This window comes from Eucyclogobius newberryi, unplaced genomic scaffold (assembly GCF_026437365.1).
Source record: "Eucyclogobius newberryi isolate DKJ021-1_F unplaced genomic scaffold, fEucNew1.0.hap1 SCAF_21, whole genome shotgun sequence".
NCBI lineage: Eukaryota > Metazoa > Chordata > Actinopteri > Gobiiformes > Gobiidae > Eucyclogobius > Eucyclogobius newberryi.
In genome coordinates, this window is record NW_027315846.1 from 21,298,691 (window position 1) to 21,317,146 (window position 18,456).

The 18,456-nt window shown below is 41.2% G+C and overlaps 1 protein-coding gene across 2 annotated transcripts; it reads right to left on the reverse strand.

Annotated features, from left to right (window-relative positions):
* Positions 1 to 960: 960 nt before the first annotated feature.
* On the reverse strand, positions 961 to 18,096 carry rcan3 (regulator of calcineurin 3). Of its 2 annotated transcripts, none has more exons than XM_072457664.1 (4): positions 17,864 to 18,096; positions 5,265 to 5,438; positions 4,734 to 4,905; positions 961 to 2,801 (listed from the first exon to the last, which is right to left on the reverse strand). In XM_072457664.1, the coding sequence occupies exons 1-4, from the start codon at positions 18,071 to 18,073 to the stop codon at positions 2,647 to 2,649; spliced, it is 711 nt and encodes a 236-aa protein (XP_072313765.1). In that variant the 5' UTR covers positions 18,074 to 18,096; the 3' UTR covers positions 961 to 2,646. The 2 variants fall into 2 exon arrangements, with proteins under 2 accessions (XP_072313765.1, XP_072313766.1); XM_072457665.1 differs by lacking the exon at positions 17,864 to 18,096 and adding an exon at positions 13,261 to 13,497.
* Between the last annotated feature and the right edge of the window lie 360 nt (positions 18,097 to 18,456).

Consider the following 18,456-nt stretch of genomic DNA (forward strand, 5'->3'; position numbering starts at 1 on the left):
CAAAAAGTGGCTATATCCAAAATATGAAACATATATAGCTTTGTGTATTTGATGTCTTCAGTTTTCATCTATAACGTACAAAGTAGTAAACATAAATTAAAAACATTGAATGAGAAGGTTTGTCCAAACTGAATGGTACAATAGTAGTAGCATGTTTTACTCTAGTTACGTGGACACTTGGACTTCCACTTCATTATAATATCATGTTTTGTGAATGGGATTAAAGGATTGTTGATGGTTTTAATCGTACCAAATGTGTAATGTACATGACTATTGTTTAAATGATTTGTTTGAACTCAGAGCTCTTTCACCTTCAGTGTTTTTATCACATTTGACAGTCAAATCGAGAGTCATTTAGTCTCACATTCTTACACCGCTGCCACCTACACTTTAAAGGTGCACTGTGTAACCTCTCTGTCTCGATGTCTCAATGAAGATGGTATTGCTTTACCTATAATGTACGGCAATAAATATCTCCATGGAGACACGCAGGTGAGATATCAGCCAGATCTGTGGAAAGGCGACCCTAAGAATGCTAAGAATGTTTGTCAAGCAATAAAAACTGTCATTGAAATGATACAAGATAGATACGTTTTAATGCCATGCTGTGGAACAATCCAGGCCAACAATTAATGGTATCTCCATGGAGACAAGCAAGTGGCGAACCCCGAGTTATAATATAGTCTAGAGAGAATGTGGCTTTTGTTGCCATTTGTTGCCATTACAAAATGATCATTAAAAATGCAGCTCCCTATCAGTTTGTATGAGTCGAATTTGCCAACACAACATGGCTGCTGGACTTGGACGTTGGTTACAAAAGGTTACCATGGCAACACTCTGTCTAACCTATATTATAACCCATTGGCGGACCTTCTACTAGAAAAGTTCCATAGCATACTTTCAATTTTTATATTAAAAGTAAGTCAGTAAATAATACAGAAACAAAGAAAGAACAGAGTCATAAGAACAGTTCTTTATGTTTTGCCATGTCAAACAAATATAAGTTCTTGTATATGCTACACAAAGAGAAGCAGATACCGCGACAGAGAGCGTCTCCCGGGGTTCAGCCCAGAACGGAGTCGTACAAGTGTCAGTTATTGCTTGTTTTGCTACAAATACAAGATACAATATTCACAAACAAGTCGACAAACGTTACAGTGGACAAACAGCAGCACATTTTGAGTTCTAGAAATGAAAAACAGATTAAACACCATGACTTTTGTTCTCAGCTCTTTTTTTTTCTTTTCTTTTTTTACTGTTACATGTGCCAGGAGAAGCAGCGATGGCCTGTGCACCAGAAGTTACTATCCCAGTGACAGATAACACTATTCACAACATAATACAGTACATATTCAGTCTGGAGACATGAAAAAGTTGACCCTCTTCTCTGGCCATTTATTGACATCCATCCACCTGTCGTAAGATAAGACATATGACATCTTCACTGTTTCTCCATTGAATTCATAAATAAAAAATAAATAAATAACATCAATAGTTGAGTCAATTTCTATATAATTTCCAGTATACAATATCTAATTATTGGGTATTCAAAAGTGTCTGCAGTTGGAGCATTGCATTTCTATAAAAATAATTTAGTATTAGAGGGAAAAGGTGCGAGGACTGATAGACAGGACATTGCACTCTTCTTGACATTTTTAGGTTAGTCAGCAATTCTTATTTAAAGGGGTATCGTTATCAAACATGAAATCAACTTCATATGTAAGCTGAAAGATTATAAGTGGATGCTTTGGTTGATATCTCACAAGGCGTACAATGTTTCCCTTTACTCCATATATAAAAATGCTTAGAGATCTATACACAAAATAAAAAAGCACAAATATTTAGTTGAGCTATTTACAGCAAAACCTGGGTATTAGTCTTGTGAAAATGAGATTTCAAGATTGCCAAACATGCAAGAGGAGGTTTGGGGACTGAACTGGACAATCTAAAATAGAGTTCATAAAAGAAGGCTATGAATTGTCTTTGCGCTGTCATTTGTCTTCTTTTTATTTTCTTTTATTTTGTTGGTACAAAAATGAATGTTCCCATAAGACACCACTGTGAGGATATGCACTGTTGTACTCCACTGTCATCAGATAAAGATAAAAAAACACCTCAGCTCAGAAGTCAGAAGCATGCAAAAGTGTACATACTTGTAGTTAGGCATTTATTTTAAAAGGAAAATGACCTCTCCGTAATAAATCAAAAAACAATGTGTACAATAATATTTGAACGGTTAGTCACAAATGCGCTGTAATGGTTTCCAGCTCTGACAGTTTATTATTTTGAATGCATTTTTATGGTATTTACACTTCCAAATCCAGTACAAACAGAACCAAAAGAGTTCACAAGATACGGAGAGGTGCTGTGGATGGTGACAAGCGATGAGCTGATGGTGCCTGGCGTGACGGGTGTCTGACCGCACTTACACAGAGGGTCCTGGAGGGGCCGCTGCTCACGCCGCCGCACCATGTGATGTGAGTGATCCATCCTCAGGTCGAAGCCGCCTCATTCCTCTCCTAAAACACCGTCTGTACAGCCATGTCTGTTTGTTTTGGAGTGATCTGAAATGAGGGGCGCGGCACTCAGACAGGGCACACTGCTGTCAGGATAAGGACAGGTGTGAGTGGTGAAGGCGGCGGGGCTCTAGTTGCAGACTTCGGGGGGTCCATCGGGACGTCTGGTCTGAACGATCTGCTGCTTCGCCCGGGCTCCCTCCTCCTCCTCCGTCTCGCTCTCGCACACGTGGACCACCACACTGGGGGTGGACTCTGTGCCCGCGTGCAGCTCGTACTTTTCCCCTGAGGAAACACACAGACAGAATAAATGGAACGTTCAATATCAATTATGCTATTATTGTATCATATTATATAGTTTGTTGTTGCTACATTCTTCATTCACTACTCACTCACACTTAAACCACAGCTGCCCAGGGACAGACGGATGGAAACGTGTCTGTGCCAACAATCTCTCCTACCACCAAACAGGTTATACATAGACAAATGACATAAGCACCGTGTATGATGCAAGTAGCGAGGGTCACACAGAGAACCTTCCCTGAAGAGCCCATGGGTCCCAAACAATCATTATCTATTGTCTATTGACCTTTATTTAACAAGGATAGTCCCACTGAGATTTGGAGTCCTGGTCCCAGAGGGGAGAGAGCCTATTGTACATGTACATTTAGTGGGAGTTCATATTAATATAACAGTATGTCTTATATAGAATCATAACAGAGAAATAATTAAAGCTTCAGTTACACAATGTCCATATTTTTCTTCTGTTTAAAACCCCTTTAGTTTTAGAAAGCCTGTTAACTTTCCAGTCACTCTGATTATTGACATTGATTCAGCTTCAGACTGCTATTTGAATTATGATTTATTTATCAAAAACATCTATTATTGCTCCTTGGTGAAAAGTGGCTCTATTCCAAGAATGTGATCTTTCTAGGAATAGCCTAGTTCTTTCTCTGCATGCCAGACTCTGTCGATCCGATGTGCAGATTGTATTAGTGGTTACCATGGCAATGCACTTCCACAGCTGGCAGAGAGGAAATTGGTCTGGACAAAAGAGGGCATCTCGAATACAACACAAAGACTAAATGGAGGCATGCTGTTCCATGCACAAAAGACAGGGGGAGCCACAGATCTGCCTCTGGTGACAATAACAGCTGAAAGAATGATATAATAAAACCCATGATTTGAGACTAACTTTGTGCAAAACAAATAATGTAGCTTGAAATGAGTATGGATTAGTTATATATATCCATACAATCAGCGATTCCTAAAAAGTGTCTAGTGTAATACGAAGTAGGTTTTGACATACAAGTTAAATTAACTACTCCTTATTTCCACACAAAATTGGGTCATATATGATGGTCTTACATTTACGTACCCTGCAGCTGCCAGTGTATAGTTGTATTATTTTGTTTGCTGATTATTCTGCCCTATTTAAGCCACACAAACCAGGATGTGTACCATAAACTCTGCATTTGGTGAGTATAACGCTCTTAATGCATTAGGCCCAGCATTCTTTTAGACAGCAAAGGCCTCCGGTTATATGGTAACTATTTAAAGAGCTGAACCTGCTCACTGCTTTGTGGCTCGCTGTCTCATGTGCTAGATAAGAAGAGCTGCAGGTGCATACATACATTGAAACATCCAAATGACCACCGCTGTCCGTCAGATCAAAATAAACTGGCTTCTTTTAAGCAGGTGACCCAAAAGTATTAGAATTTCTGCGCCGTCTTTATATTTCCATCTAGTTCACATTTTGTCGTAGGCGGACCAAGAGGAGAGTGGGCGGGGAATTGTATCTTTGGGCACAGAGCTGTAATAATCAGAAAAGCACCGAATCTACTAAATAACATCACAGGGATCAGATCACTATTCCATTTGTATTACAATAGCCTGCAATACATCTTTCTACCCCTGGATTTAGTCTACCTAAGCTTTTATAGAGACCCACTTTCCAGCTTGTAACACCTCTTCAACACCAGTAAACACAGTAAATACAAATAAATGCTACTTCTTATGACAGGGTGATAAATCATGTTAACAGAATCAATTCACAACCATGTTTTCAGCAGCACGTAGAAATGAGAACATCATTTAGTAATAAATAACAGCACCTGGAGGTTAATATAGCAGCTTCATTTAGAGACTACTGTTCACAGGTACACTGATTACAGACGGAGACAGGAGAGGCTCTGAGAGGAGGGGAACAGCACTGACCTGGTCCCAGCTTGGCCACAGCACACAGCAGGTCGTAGTTGATGACAGGAGTGGCATCTTCGCTCTGGCTCCAGCCCACAGGAGGAGAAGCTGGAGGAGAGATCAGAAACTGCTTCGTTGGCTGAGGAGGGGCCAGGTACGACTTATCGATGTCCTCATCTCCATTCTGGATCTGGAACATATCACAAGATATTCAGTTTGAGGACACAAAGTATGATCAGGTTGACTTTTTTGTAAAGATTTTTTACAAAAAGGAAGGAACAATATATATGGGCTCCAGTCCTTATACGCCTGGTCACAAAGAAATGCTTTGAGATTAACAGAAATGGAAACAATTACATTTTAATTGTTGCAAATAAATCACCAGGACAGCAGTGGGAGTTAAGGTGTCATTAGCAAACAACAAAATATGCCATCACCATGGAACCCAGTAGTTGAGACCTTCACAGACATGTTCAGAAATACTAATTGCTGTAGTTGCCAGATGTTACAGAAGCAGTTCAGACCCACCCGAGCCCTGCGGACACTCACTTGGGCAAAGTAGAGCTTGAGCTTGTTGCCGTTGAACTCTGACTCATGCAGTTCGATGCGAGCGCGAGCCGCTGCCTCTGGAGTGCTGAAGTTTATTCTCACTCTGCGGAAACTTTTGAAGAGCTGGAAAGTGACCTGCTCGTCGTAGCGTCGAAACACAGACTCAAACCGCTCCTGTAGAATAAGAGACATCAGCCTGTCAGATCACTGTCCCAAACAAACACAACAGTTGGGTTACCGAAGTATACATTCACTTTATTATATATTACTTATGGCATGGATTTAAATCATTACGTTTTACAAGCTTCTCAAGTTGCTCAAGCTTCATTAAGTTCTGTACATTAATCCTGTTGCCACAGCTGCCCTGGGTCAGACTGGTTTCACATCTTCACTACATTCATAAGTTGAAGTGAGTGAGGTGAGAGCTGTGGTTAAGAAGAGTATGAAAAGGCAGAAGAGGGACCAACTAAAGCTATTAGTCCACCTCCCTGAATGTAATGGCTCCCTTCTTGTTTGCTTTGCACACCTGATGCACAGCCTGGCCTCTCTTTATAACTCAATGCTCTCCATGGGCACAAACAGGCCCATTCAGGTGAGAACTCAATCAGGCTTCTGGCTGGGGGTGCTTTCTGAGCAATCACAGCTCTGTGCAGCTCTATTCTGTGTCTGCTGCACACATGGACATTGGACTGGGCAAGATTTCCACAAATGCGACAGACCCAGAGCTCCTCTTTTGTGTGCTCATTGTCTGCTGAGGTCAGGTCTGGCCTCACTCAAAAGAACAAACACAATTGATCATTTTCGTCGATAAAGCTTCTTTAAAGATTATTTTTAAAAGGACTGAAAATCCCCTGATGTGGATGTCAATATGTCATTCTTTTTTGTGCAAGTACTATTAGTGAAACCATGAACAAATAAATCTATTATGATATACATCACAATATACTGCATAACTAGTCAAATTAAACTTTCAGGTTTTATTTGTTCTCCTTTGCAGAATAACCTAAAAAGTGTAAGAGGGCAAAATTATATTGTATTTGAATATCGTCAGTATCTTCAAGACATAATATTTGAATCACATAGACAGATTTAGTCATTGAGAGCTAATTGAAATAAATAACGAGCAAGGGGAGTGAAAAAAAGTATATAACAGCTTTAACAGTGCGTACTATGTGTGCTCTGATGAATGCTGACTTCAGATATGTATCTATATCTTACCTATAACACATCCTCTTATCACATCCTCTTGCTAAACCTGTCAACATTAAAAGTGTGACTTTTACAGCATCCAAGCCTCGTGCTGATCGAGCTGTGTACTGACCGTCCCTGCATTACCACACTATTTGGAAAGAAGTACAACCAGTCAGTCCTAAGCAGCAATACTTGGATATTTCAGTCACTGGAAACATTATTTCAGTAACTTCCAGCAGTGTTAGTGGGACTGATTAGCGAGGATTGAACTTCCAACCTTCTGGTTAGAGGGTGAGCGACCAACTGAGCCTCTACCGTGCCCAATCAAAACCTGCAAATGCACGCTATTTCCCCTCTGACTATTAAGCTACATGATACAACCTGCCTCCCCATTACCACCAAGTTTATCATTCAAGAATCAAGAGTCATTCATTGGAGTTCACTCATTTTGTGTTTTGTTTTTTCTTGAATAGAGACAAATGTTACAGGTCAGATCTGTGGAGAAACAATCACAATCAGAATGCATGTTTTTTGAGGCATTTTTGAGCAATAAATGCACCTGTAATTGAATTAAAGCAAGACAGATAATTTAATGCCATACTGTGAAACATTTCAAGCAGGTAGCAGATCGCTTTCCAGAAAGTTACACAGTGCACCTTTAAGATCCATCCATCCATTTTCTACCGCTTGTTCCCTTTCGGGGTCGCGGGTGACTGAAGCCTATCCCAGTGACTTCGGGCCTTAGGCGGGGTAACCTTTAAGATATTCTCATTCATTATAAAGTGCTCCACCTACAGTACAAACATGCTCAAATTCTGCTTCTTCTTGCATAAGACAAGTGAGCCAATTAGTCTGATAATCTTTAAAAACACACACCATATTCTTCTATAGTAACATTTAGTCTTTGGTCTGAAAGTGATAACCTGACACCAGGACACTGACATGTGCTGATGTGCAGCAGCCGCTACAGTGAGGTCAGACTCAGCATTCTCACATATCTGACCACAGCATCCTCACGTCACCCTTACATAACATCATCCACTGACCATATCCTCCTCAACTGCTCAAGCACTCTGTGAAGGGGGGCACCAAACAATGACATTTGTGAATTGAATGGTTGAGATAACTAAACTAAATGTTAGATGAAACACCACCACCATTAAACAAAAGGACATCTAGGGTTGATATTTACTTGACTGACTAAGTTTTTTTATTTTGCTATTATATTAATAGATTCACAGCTCCGTCCAGTCACACTTTCACTCCAAAACCTGCCTCACCAAATGCAGGGCAATAGCTACATGTTTAAACAACACATAAATAAGAGAGACAAAGCAGAAGCTCGTTCCCAGGGCCACAGCTTCACACAGAAGCCGCACAGTGGGCCGCCACTTCACCTACATTCAACATTCAAAGGGAATTAATATTACTCTTTATGCTGCTGGAAGGCTGAGTGACCAGATAAACATGCCCCTTTGAAACGCACCACAACTCACAATCCACATGGCTTAACGCCAGGCAGCCGGGGCATATGACAGCTGCTCTGACCAGAACAGTGAACAGTGAGGTGAGTGACAGTGGAGTTTAGCATTCAACCAGGCACACAACAGGAGCTACAGCAGGATTCTCACCCGCACATTACACAGGCATCAGTGACACGCAGCTAATGAAGCACCGCATGCCTTTACACAGTGAGGACACACACATCCCCCTGTGGACGACAGGAGTGCACGCGGTCACAGGGTGATCTTTGGCAACAATCCTACCAAAATAAAAATCCAAAATTGGACCAAATACACAAATTAAAGTAAGTAATCGTTATATATATATAGTCAGATATAGGGGGTGGTAATATGGATTGTAGTGTATATAATCTATCATCAATAGGATTATTGAAATTAGGTCATTTTTCCTTCCGACTGTTTCTTTCTCTGTGATCCAGGGTAGAGCTGGCAATCTGGAGCTTTCTCTAACACGGCTGTTGTAACAATGTGAGACTAATCTTTTGCATTCCGTTGCCAAATGTGAGCTTGTTAATGTTGGACTGGCACTGTAAAACCATAATAAATGAATATTGTAATCCACAGCTCTCGGTTTGTCCAAAGAGATTGAATGCTGTAAAAGTCCTTCTGACTGTTGTTTGTAAAATCAGACATTTGGACACGTGCAGGACTTTAGTGCAGTGTAATCCAGAGTCAGACTGAGCTAGTGGAATAAGATTTGAGTGAACCCAACAAACTAGGCCACAAACAGAGCCCGGGTGAGTCAGGGATAGTGGAGGGATAAAAATAGTAACATGGTGGAATAACTAAGAACGTTTATTTGACCATTTCCAATTATAATTATTGCTCCCATATGAACAAAGCAGTATCACTGAAGGATAATGCAATTAATGAAAGATTTAAATTAGATTTATTTCTGACTCAAAAATATTTTTAGCATGTGGTCTATGTAGCACAATTGAAACAAATGAAAACAGATGTCACAATAGTACTACAAATGCTATTGAATTTGCATCGCAATATATTTTTAAGACACATGGATAACGTGTTGATACATTTGCATTGTGACCTGTTAAAAACTGGATTACTTTGAGAGCACATTTGTGCAGGCCTTTGCAATAGCATCTCTAACTCTAATGGGCTGTACTGTGCATTGTATTGTATACATGTTTCTATTTTCTACCTGTCTAATGGGTGTAAAACAACATACCCACTCAGCACAGCAGTCACCAGAGTACTACAAAAACAATCAAATGCCATGAATTGGTGTGCGAGTTATTACATCAGGGTTCATAAGTGAGAGCACTATATTGGCCGCTGTCCAACTGCCTGTTCACATCCCTCAGTCCATCAATCCGTTTACTTCAACTAGATTTAACTATTGTCACTGCTATTACAGTGCATTTAAATTTAAAGCAGATGGATATATTACCCGTACACTTTACTTTTCTTTCTTCTAGTTCAGGAAAGGTTATAACACACAGTGTGGAGTCTAGAACCCTACAAGGTGCAGCGTTAAAACTGTGTAATGCTCTGCTGTTGTTTCATCTGCCACACAAACTGCAGTGGCCAGTTGCCTAACCTTTTTGCTGTCCATTTGCTGCAGGGATTTGTTATCTCTGTTTTATTTGAAGCCAGTCTGTCCTAACAGCAGCTTATTTGTTTCCCTGTTGCTATGGTGACGTCCATAGCGTAGTGATACGCAGTAGAATGTGATTAACTGCTGCCGGATCTACCTGCGCAGTTATTGAAAAATAACGCACTCCAGTTACAGTGTAACATAAAAGCAACTGTCTGTGGGGAAAATGAGAGCTGGGCATTTAAAAGGCATTTTGTTTGATATGAACCATACGGAAGCAACTGTTATCCAATCAGAGACATCGTTGGATAAAGAACAAGAAACAGCTGCCAATCCCAGACAGCTGTTTCTCTGTCATGGTTCAGCATCAGTGAGAGAAGGAGATGAAGAGTTCAGGCAGGACAAACAGTTCATTCTTCTCTATATAATAATAACTAGATGATACAAGTTAAAATAAATAAAATATGTTCTTCACTCATCAAACGTGTCCCAATGCTCTCTTGGTGTCCTCTCAGCACCGATAACAGTTACATTACACTGAGCAGAGTGTGAGTGACACAGTTGTCTCACAGTTACAGTTAGCATTTCACCTGCTGTGGAAGAGTAGACTAAACTGCTGTTAACAAACCAGATCTGGCCTTTTAAGAGAACTAGGCTCTATAATACAAAAAATATAAATGAAATGAAATGAAAACGATCTCATGCCTATAATATCAAATAATAACAATAATACATTTTCTTGCAACATCTGAAAAAAACGATTGTGCATACTCCAACACAAACTACAGAAGAAAACAGTTATGTCTAATTAGAACACAAACATTATGACAAATGCATGAAAGGACATTGACAAACTGTTCTTCTGTGAGTTGATTGCCTCCGTGAAGACATGGAACATTCCAGACAAAGCAATAACATCTTCTCAGAGACAAGCAGATGGCAGACCCTCCACCAGAAAAGTTGCATCGTGCATCGTGCATCATGTACCTAAACCAATCCAACCACCGCCATTGCACATTCCCTCCTATATTTGTAAAAGCATGCTATCAAATGGTATTGGTTTTCCATCCTTCTTCTTTCCTTAGTTCCATCACTTGTCTTGATTAAGTATGACTATATTTAACTTGATGTAATTACTTATGACTCTGTTTTCCAACGGCATTGTTGCTACCTAAAATAGTATATCCCATTATGCAAGCATTTTCATTCTTCTTGTCTTATGTTGGTCCACTGTAACGTGACCCGCGGCAGGAGCCTGTGCTTTGTTCTACGCCACACAAACTTCTAACTGCCACCCGATCCGTGCCACGGCTCTAGTGTTACAAGCTGCCGCGAGCCGTCTCATCCACCTGCCCGGGCTCCGGCTGCAGGAGGAGGACGCACACCTGAGCCCCTGCACAAGCCTGGAGCGCTCTTCCCTGCCAACTGCTGGGTTTGGTTTCCCATAAGCGCCGAACATGATCCCATAACATCTACATCCATCGTGCATGTCCTGCTGCCGCCCGAGGGTCCTCTGTTATTTAGATAAACTGGACCGGGAAAGACATTTTTTACCTCGTCGTGAACCAATCCTAGACGGGTTATTTTACATCTCAACTAGTCACCGCTCGAGCCGTTTAGAATTTCATATAAATGCACTGTCTCTCACCTCTGTCGCCGACTCATTCAGCTATGTATCAAAACCCTCTCAGTATCGCAACCACAACCACCTGACAACAAGCCTCCTCATCACCACTAGTGCTTTTTTGACTCAGAAAATGTATTATTGACATTATCAGTGGACAAAATGCACATAAATCAATGAATGATAAATGTTAAAAATGTGTTCAATAACATCTCCATAACAAAATTTTGACAAAATTTCAAAAAAGTATCAGGAATGTGCTAAAATGTGTGTCACAAAAAAACTGAATGGAGCATAAAATAATACAAAAACTATGCACATCTCTAAACTTTGTACATCTCTAAATAAAAAATGAAATGAATATATCTCCCATCTCTACCAGTACCAGTGCTTTTTCCATCTTGCAGATGATATTTTTCCCATCACCGCATCAGTAATAAATACCTGCTATGCGCTAACGTTTATCCGTTCAATAAATGTTAAATACCATCCACATTTTGAGTCCATTTCTAAGTATTAGAGTTAGGGCTTTGCTACAGTTTTCACCCAGGGCAGTAGGGCATCTGAAAGTAAACTGACCCACATCCACGAATTGGTCAAGCCCCAGTCCTTGTTTTGTGTGTGCTTTTCTTTAAATCTAGGACAGCTAAAGAGAATGCAAAAGAATTATGATTACGCCACCAAAAAGCCTTTTCTTCCAGTGGGCCCAGTAATCGATGGTCCCAAACAAACACACTGCCAGAACAACACAGGAGTCTATCACTGTGTGTCAGCAGCATTCGGTACTGAGCCTTGGCAGAGAAGACAGAGGTTTTGTGCTCAATTCGCCCTGACAGTATAAACAGAGGAGAGCGTGCGTCTGCCAAACAACTCTACTTCCCGAGCCACAATGCCTCCTCAAGTGCGCTGGCCTCAAAATGCATTGTCAACGCTTAGTATTGTGCTGTGATGTAAAAGCCAAAGTGTAAAGCGCCTTTTAAGTGGTTTACTTTAGTCCTCATGCTAAGATAATAAGACCGATTCAATGACATCCTTGAATTTGATGTCATAATTCAAGATCGGATCAAAGCATGTGCATTTTTTTCACTTAAACTGCAAATTCTGTCTACCAACACGAATCCTTCAAAATGAAGGTTCTCGCTGAATGACAGTAGATTTGATGTTGTCTTGGTAACTACAGTGTATTTCAGGAAAGCGCTGACATACTTTCAAGCTCATCATGGTCTCTGCATGAGGCATTCGCTCTGAGCAGCAATAAAATGCATTTCCCTTGAGTAACGCCGTGAGATACCGTCTCTGAAAAGTTCCAGTTGTCGCTAAGGCGGGATATTTAAGTATGTATATCGATAGAAAACAAAATTAGGGCTTTTGACTTTCCGGAAGACGCACTCACACCAAGGTCAGCCTAACAGTTTCATAAAAAACTTCATAATAATAACTTAATAATCCATAGAACATGACAAACGGTCAACAAGACAAAGGTTTAAAGCATCATAAAATAGCATTGAGAGGTGGTGATGGGGTTCTGGCATATTGATCTTCACCTACTTTACAAGATAGAGCCTCAATAACCAAATTACATGTTATATGTTGTTACATATGAGACCAACTAACCACTAAGACTACCAAAATAAAGGACTGTCTGTCAAATTGATTACAGCCTATAGTTGCTTTCATCAGGACCCTTTTGCCACAATGCAGATATTTCCTAATACCAGATCTTAAAGGGGTGCTAGAATGTGCCATTGATCTGTCACAATAGGCTACTGCACCTGCTGGGATGAGGACGCGCTGTCACTGCGTCTCTAAATGTGTGCCATGCATTTAAAATGTAGGCCTACTATAACCATGTGTCATCCAACTTTCCGCAGCATTACGTATTTGCTTTCTCCGATCTTTTCTTCTCTCTCAATTCCAACAATTCATTCATTTCTTCACGCGTCAGTGTCAGCGGGATGACTCCCATTGAGAAAAAAAACCCTCGTCTGCATCCCACGTCAGAGAGCGCGCGGCGCGTCCGACCACAACGCGATTTTCTGTGACAAAAGACGGGGCTGCGGTGGATCATCTCCGGCTTCACCACCATCGCCGTCATCATACCTGCATTTTGTCCGACGTGAAGACCTCGATGTCCACCTCGCACGCGATGATCGTCACCATCTCCAGTTTCATGTTGATCGATGGCATCCCCACTGTTCCAGACGGACGCGGCGCGACGCAGCAAAGTCTCGGGGAAGTTGTAGGCCCGCGGGGGGGATGGATGGAGCTGGTGTCCGCACTGGCGCGCTGCTCTTCGGGCTGTGATGCGGCTGCTCTCCTCCCTCCGTCTGCCTCGCTCGCTCCACACAGCCCTGCCCCCCCCCCCCCCCCCCCCCCCCCCCCTCCTCCTCCTCCTCCTCCCCCTCCCGCGCCTCGGCGTGCGCCACATTGACGTCATCACATTTTCACTGACGTCGTCGTTTACGCCACTACAGTCGGTGCGCGGCGGACCGTGCGGGGCACTGCGGAGCTCGCGCCGCCCGGGTTCGCGTTGGTTTTCTGAACTGCGGTAGATTCTTGATCGTCTGAAATCTTTTCTCAGATGGAAAAGTGACTCATGTTGGTTTTCATGTGTGATGTGCAGACGGGACAAAGGCAGCAGTTACAGTTACAGCAGTACATATGCAAAAGTTAATATTTTATCTTTGTCACAATTTCTTTCACAGAATATACTAATAAACTGGGTATTGCCAAGACCCTCGTGATACGATACATATCCCAATACTTGTATATTCCGATACAATTCCCTCATTACAATACGTATCCCGATACATTTTAGAAAAAAGGGTCTTAAAAATTTACCAAATGGGTAATTTTTTTAACGTAAGAAACCACAAAGCTCTTATTTATAAATCCATTATGCTATAATTACTTCATACATCCAACCAACTGATCCAAATAGAAATATAAGGAACATATTCTAGTAAAGTATTGCATGTTTCTTGCCAAACAATTGTCATGATCTGAACGTGCTGCAGCAGCAGCTTCTGATCAGGTCCACAGCTCCTTCTCACCTCGGCCAGCATCACAATACAGCAAAAACATCTCCTTTAAAGCCTACGGGCCACAAAAAAAATTATACAGTATTGATACGTGTATCGATACGGAGTCCGTATCGATACGGAGTCCGTGACGATATATCGCCGTATCGATATTTTGAACACAACCCTTATACCAATTAAGTTTAAAACCTCACTTTATTTGAACATTCGGCTTCTCTGCTGTTGTCTGGCAGGTATTTCATTGTTTATTGCGTTTAATTCCTGCATGTTCAGACTGCAGTCACTTGGCAAAAATCCAATTCAAATCTATTTCCTTATAGTTATATGAAAGAGGCCTGGGCCTCTTAAAAAAAAAACAAAGATTTAGGTCACAGGAAACATCTGATTCAACCTGCAGCCTTGACAGCTGCATCTAAAAGTCCATACTTGGCCATTCCATATCTATCCAAGACTAAATACCCATGATCTCCACCACTCAATTTCAGAACGATATATTTGGGCTTCAAAACCCCTGCCATGGACACAATAAATGGATATCTTTGAAACATACTTCTGGCAGCTGGGAAGAATTGCGCCAACGATCAAGGACTGGACCGGCATTATAACTGACATACAGAAAATGGACTCAACCTGAAAACTGACAAATTTGACAGACATTGGACTAAATGGGACATGTATTTTGGACTTTGTGTAATTTAACTTTGTTTTCTTTGGATGCCTCCCCTTCATTATTCCCTATTTTAATGTTTTACTCATTTTGTTTCTCTCTGGCCTTTCCCCGTTTGAACTAAACCAAAAACAAAACGAAATAGAAGGTATTAGCTCCTCATTCCTCCTTGTCCATCCTCATGACTTCCTAACAGAACCATCAGCTCAACCCCCAGCTCTGCTCCTGTCAATGCCATAACTGACCGTCTTGTTCTTACAGAGCCTGCTGCCTCTTTTATATTTGCTCCCACCTGCTCTCTGCTCTCACTACAGGACACAATGGCATCTGCAAACATCACAGTCCATGGAGAGTGCAGTCTGACCTTATCTGTCAGCCTGTCCATCCCCACAGCAAACAAGAGGGGGCTCAGGACACTTGATGCAGCGCACCACCTCCACCAGATTGATCACATTTTGAGAACAGTTTGTACAAAACAGATGAAATTTCCAACAAAACCGGTATATTTAGATTGGACTATTTTGGGCATTGTAATTCTTTGTAGTAAAATAGGAATGCTCCAGGTGCTTAGTTTATTCCTCAAATCATGCCCCTGTGCCAACGCCTCTGCTGTTGATCTAATATAGGCCAAGCTATTTTTAACACAGGCACAGAATAGAGTGGGTGCAGAGAGGATGTCTACAGGATCACTTCTTCAGAGGAGGTGAAGAGCAGAGAGAAAGAACCGAGGAACCTAAAGGATTGAAGTGTGAGTGAACAAAGGGTCTGTCAGGTGCTCTGGACATGAGAGTACAAAGCCCCAGGAATGTCAACTCAGGGCAACTCATATAGTGATAATAAATATAGGCCTGTCCTGTATGCCCATAAACATCAATTGTGTAACATACAACAGCTGTAAATGTAGTCGTTTTTTGCTTTTATTACATGCAGGACAGTAAAAGCTGAAGGTTTATAGCTAAATAAAGGCGTGCATCAGAAATCAGAAATAAAGCTAATGATAATTATTTTGATAAATAAAAACAAATGTTGTATTTTCAAATATTCAGTTGCTGTGTATGTGTGCAACATGTAAACTGACAATGTCTATTTCTTAACTCGACAGTTGTACACCAATATAGGCCAACTCAGCATCAAAACAACTTAGCCCAAAGCGTCTGACTGAACTGTATCAAACCCCTTAAACACAAGGAATTATTATCACATTGTCCAAATGCCACACTACAATGAGACACCACATTAAAGATGATCGGAGCTTTCTGTACAACCCTAACAGTTATGACCTGGCCTAATGGCAGCATATATAAATATAGTATAATAAATAGGAGGGGTCCCAGGATTGACCCTGGGGGCACACCACAGGTCGAAGCCTGTTGGTTTCAGCCAATATTTGACGTCAATATCTTTTCTACACTGCCCCAGCCTCTGTGTGCTTATATGTGTCACTCCTAGCTTGTCCTCAGTGTATCAGATTTAATCAGCCCTGTCCATGTGAAAGAGGCCGACACAGTCTCTTAATTTAAGACCAGTCTTAAAACGTTCCTCTTTGAAATAGTTTATGGTCAGGCCAGTTGGGAACAGAAATAAAAACCTACAGTTTCAGCTACGCTGCCCTAACTATGCTGGGGAAGTATGGCAGCTTGATCTCTATCCTCTCCTGAAGACTACTTTCCCCATAAACAATATTTAATATTCTAGTGCACCTGTGTCTGTTCATTGCTGTTCACATGTTTTTCTCCTTTTTCCTCCCCTCTCGAGGAGTGTAAAGATTTCAGAAACTGCTAATGTTGCTCCAGTGACAACTGCACATTAGGTGCCCCATCTCAGACCCTGACCTGTAGACCTGGATGCTCCTCACTGACTGGAGGAATGCTCTCTACTCTAGATGATCAGCTCTTCCTTTGCCTGGATGAGCTGTTTTTCTAGATGAACCACCCTCTCTCCTCCTGAGTGGTTCTGGCTCCACAGTCTATGTCAGAGGGACTAGGATCTCTTTTTCACTGTAGTTCTCCCCAAGGTTTCTACTTTTCTCAAAGGGTGTGGTAGTTTTTCCTCACGAGAAGTAAGGTCTAAGGATAGGTGATGCTGGGACATTTATCCATTTGTTAATTTCCAGTGAACATTGTTAAATCTGCTTTTCTATTTCGCTGTCCTTCGAGGCGACTGCTGTTGTGATTTTGAACAAAAATACAATTGAACAAAAATACAACTGAATTACAAAAATAAATTGAATTGCATTTATTTTTTTGAAAAGAAAATAGAAGAGAAATTAGACTAAGACTGTATGTTTCCAATTTTTTTTTTTTATATCCCAAATATATTATGGTTCGTTCATCTTAAAAACAAGTTTTTAAAAATCCATAGCAAGGATCAAAATCTAAATATATGTGGACAAATATTGGTTTTCGGCCACAGCAGCAGCGGTTTTCCAATTTCAAGGCATTTGAAGGCAGTACCAGAAATATCCACCCAGTCCTCTAGTCTGTACAAATATCTAACAGAATTACGACTGAGACTTTGCCAGTGTCAGGCAGATGTCCATTGTCACCATGATAAGTGCAGAACATCTGCAGTCACTTAAGCACAAGCTCACTTTCACATTGCTGTACACACTGCAGTTCAATGCAGAGCAGTGTGTTCCTGCTTGTGCCCTGAGTCAGGACTAAACATGGGGAAACTGCATTTCAGTTTTATGGAGCTAAAGTCTGAACAGTCTTCTTGAAGAGGTGAGAAAGGCTTCTGCTCTGATCATGTTCAAATCTAGAACATGAAAAAAACGTTAAACTGTTGTGTTTAGCTGTGTATATGACTGAAAGGATTTTCTTTTAATTATTATTAATGTCATAATTTGTTTGAAATGCATCTTTTTTGTTCTATAAAAAAATAACTTTTTGTATGAATTGTGTTCTAAAAAAGAACTTTGCACATAAAACACATTTCCCACTGGGACATAACAATGATAACACCCTTGAGTTGTTCTGGACAGTAGTCTGCTTACCCTGTGTACGTCCTGGTCAAACACTGTGTCGTGAACGTTACAGGCGAACAGAGCAGAGGGCAGGTCACTGAGGTCCATCATCTCCTCCGCCATGCCCTCCTGGTCTGACTCCCCACACACCATGTCCTCTTCATCCTCCTCATCCTCCTCAGGGTCACTGCTGTACGCCTCCGATCCACTGCTGCAGCCCTTCAAGCTCTCACGCAGCATGCTGGAGCTTCCTTGTCGATACACTGACCAAAGAGAGATAAAAGAGAGAATATAAACAATGATTAAATACACTGGTGCATAAAAACTACAATGTAACCAGAAGCAGTTTTTTTAAATGAGCAAACAGAGACATCTAGTGGCGTGTACGATGAACTGTAGAGTATTTATTTTCCTCAGTTCAAATCTATTTATCCTTTATCTAATCCCTCTCCGCGTTGATTATAAAAGGAATTCAATCCTCGCAGGGATGGTGACTACAAATTAAAACTAAGCCCATTTCGGGAGAAAATGATCCGCAACAGGTTTTGTGGGACAAATGAGTAGGTTAAAGGCCTGTTGAGCTCGTGTTTCCAAGGCACATCTACAAATCCATGGCGCCTCAC